Source organism: Pteropus vampyrus, unplaced genomic scaffold (genome assembly GCF_000151845.1).
Source record: "Pteropus vampyrus isolate Shadow unplaced genomic scaffold, Pvam_2.0 Scaffold256, whole genome shotgun sequence".
Lineage (NCBI taxonomy): Eukaryota > Metazoa > Chordata > Mammalia > Chiroptera > Pteropodidae > Pteropus > Pteropus vampyrus.
Genome location: NW_011889037.1, coordinates 1,038,325 through 1,041,352, shown reverse-complemented (window position 1 = coordinate 1,041,352; position 3,028 = coordinate 1,038,325). Strand labels below are relative to the sequence as shown.

The 3,028-nt window shown below is 55.8% G+C and overlaps 1 protein-coding gene across 1 annotated transcript; it reads left to right on the top strand.

The window, feature by feature from the left end:
* Nucleotides 1-2,170: 2,170 nt before the first annotated feature.
* On the top strand, nucleotides 2,171-2,518 carry GML (glycosylphosphatidylinositol anchored molecule like). Its single transcript, XM_011374956.1, has one exon. It carries the CDS (start codon nucleotides 2,171-2,173, stop codon nucleotides 2,516-2,518), a length of 348 nt encoding a protein of 115 aa, XP_011373258.1.
* The last annotated feature ends 510 nt before the right edge of the window (nucleotides 2,519-3,028 follow it).

Sequence of the window (3,028 nt, the reverse complement as noted above, 5' to 3'; positions counted from 1 at the left end):
AAGGTTAAATGCTCACGGATCTATGAAGGGCGAGGAAGGGCGAAGGCGCCTTGAGGAAGAAGAACACGGGTAGGACTTGCACTCTTGGCATCGAGAGTATTTGTATAGCTTCCTTCGGACAATGCAGTGTTCGTGTCAGGATGGAAAAATGCACCAACGGGAGAAAAGAGACCTCGGAAAAAGCCACGTACGTCCGGTCACGTGCTTGCTGACATGGTGGCCCTGCGACGAGGTGGGGAGTGGCACTCGTGTCTGCGAATCAGCCGTGGATGGATGAGAGATCACGCATAATAGCGACACCGTGCGAAAGAAGCAGCTTCTGGTGGTTTGTAGATCTCAGCGTAAATACGAAAAGTGAAAACCATTTTCAAAGAAAATGTAGAAGAATATGTCCTTTGGATAATAAAGAATTTTTAAAAAACTGAACAAAACTGTGCTAGTCACATCAGAAAAAAATTGATAAACGAGATCACACAAAAATGCGCAACTCTGCCCCTGAGGATACACTAATCCGCCAGCACGCCAGCCACAGGTGCGCAGAGACCACTGCCAGACACACACCTGCGCAGGGCCTCCCTGCTGACGAGAGAGCGCGCTCCTCCCCGCGAACCCGAACCGTGGCGGAAAAGCAGACCAAGCAGCGGGAACTGACACAATGCCCGAGGGCGGTTCACCAGAGCGCGACACCGAATGGGTCGGAAAAATAAGAACGGTCGTTCGGCATCACTCTTCTTGGCCGAAAAGCGACTTAAGACCTCACCACAGTAACACCAGGAGGATGACACACCTTGAAAGCGACCAGCAGGGCACGACGTGCGCACGACCCTCTGCGGCATTGGTAGCACGACCAGGCCGCAAGGCACACCAGGACCTGCGCCAGCCGCAGCACCGGGCGGGGACACGAGTCAGACAGGCACTCGGCCTCGCTCAAGACCAGGACAAGAAGAGCCACTGCTGCGCGGGGGCGGGGTAGACGCAGCCGGAAACCACCTTAACGTCCTTCGGCGACCAGCTGTCGCCTGCTCGTCAGCAGCAGAGCACACAGCTGCAGAAGAGCTACCTGCGACAGCGCCCGGCCACGGGGCTGGAGCCCGCGGCACCAAGGGGACAAAAGCCGAATGCGAGAGCGGTGTCGGAGGTCATTCTCCTGGAGTTCAGGAAGAGGCCAAACGATGTGCAGGCCTCGAAGTCCAGGCGCTTCTCATCTGTGGCCTTGACGCTTCGAGTCCCACCTGGAGGAACGGACGTGGAATTCGGAGGTTTCGTGCGGTTGAGTTTCTTGAGCTGGACGCTGCTGCGGGGACAGGCGCGGTGCGGGAAAGGCCGTGAAGCTGTCGACTGACAATCACGAGCTCTCGTGTGGAACACGGGACTTTGCAAACACCTTTATGTGAGAAATGGCCAGGTGAGCGGCTGGAGCTTGGTATCGGTCCTTGCGGGTGTTGAGGCGAACCCAGAGCCGCGAACGGGGAACGCCACCGTGGTAGGTTCCAGGGGAGAGCGTCCGGGTGAGCCCCGCGGGGCTGCGAGGGGAGTGGCACCCGTGCATGGAACTCAGGCATTCTAGGAGGAGGCCTCGGGTGGAGCCTGGGTCGGGTGTCACTGGTGGGCCGCGGCCGTGGGGCTGGCTCACCAGTGGAAGTCCTCACAGTTTCGGGGGACCCTACTTGGGTTGGCACATCTAGTCTGTGATGCGGAGCGGGGCAGCGTCAAGGGTGCATCAGCGTTTAAAAGTAGGGCCAGGAGCTGGGGACTCCAGGGTGAGGGGCCCAGCAAGGATCTCATCCTAAAGAGGCCACACCAACCGCAGGACATCACCGAGGATACACTGACCGTGGACTCCCCTTGAGGCTCGGCATGGTCTTGGTGCGTGAGCTAAACGTGGTCCTGCTGTGCGTTGTTCCTGGAGCCCAGAATCCTCGTGACAAAGAATGAACAGGGCGTTTCCTTAGCGTGGCCCCGTGACAGGGTGCTGCGTAGCACTTAGCGAGGGCCAGAGCAGAGATGAGGTGGCTGTGCAGATGGAAAGCCATCCCTGGAGACGCTGCTCATGGAGTGACCGGACCCTCTGGCAGACTTGGATGTTCTTTCTCAGTCACGAATTCTATGACGTGGTAACATTCGAGGGTGGAGAGTGTGGGTTGGAGCGAGTTATGGTGAACGTGCTCTGATGTTTGCAAGCAGATTATGTGAACTTGATGATCGCCATTTCTTCTCATCTGTTCTTTTAGGTTTGAGCAATCGCGAATTACTCGTTTACAAGAACTGTACGAGCAACTGCACGTTTCTGTATAAGGCAGAAACGCCTCCTGAAGCCCCGAGAATGGTGACGACAAATAATTTCTATTGGGTGCGTTGCTGTAACTCCATGACTTGCAACGAAGGAGGGCCCACCCTCGAGAGAGACATCTTAACCGAGGAGACGGTCGAGGAGGAGATCGAGGGCGCCGTGCGCTTCGGGGAGTCAACGTCCTTCTTGATCTTTGTCTCCACCCTGGTCAGCAGTGTGTTGACGTGAGACGCCCTCTTTGGAGGGTCTCATCTCGACCCTCACCCCATTCCTGAGCGCAAGTTCACCTTTCTTTGCTCTCTGTGAACCAGAGACACTGACTCCCAGGGCCCCGCACTGGCGTGTTCCCCATTCACGGCTTATTTCGAGAGAGAATAAAGAACATCATATTTGAGCGCTGCGAACTCGGAGTGCTTTGTGGTTTTAGTATCCGATGTGTTTTGTCTTTGGCCATCGTCTCGCACGTAGACCAAAAACATCTCGTCACTTCAGCATCAGAGATCTAGATAGAGATGCCTGCCTTCTATGGATGTCATTGTCCCCGCCCCTTCTCATAAACACCCCTCGCCTTCGTCTCCTTACCCATAACATGTTTGGGTTTCTGCCCAAATTGGGGCTTCCCAGTCGCTTTTCTCTGGGATTCAAACGAATGCCTCTTGGCCCACTTTGGCCTTTTGCCTTCAGGTTAACAGATCGAAAGTACACGTTATGGAGATGGTCACACCCCAGGCAACCAGC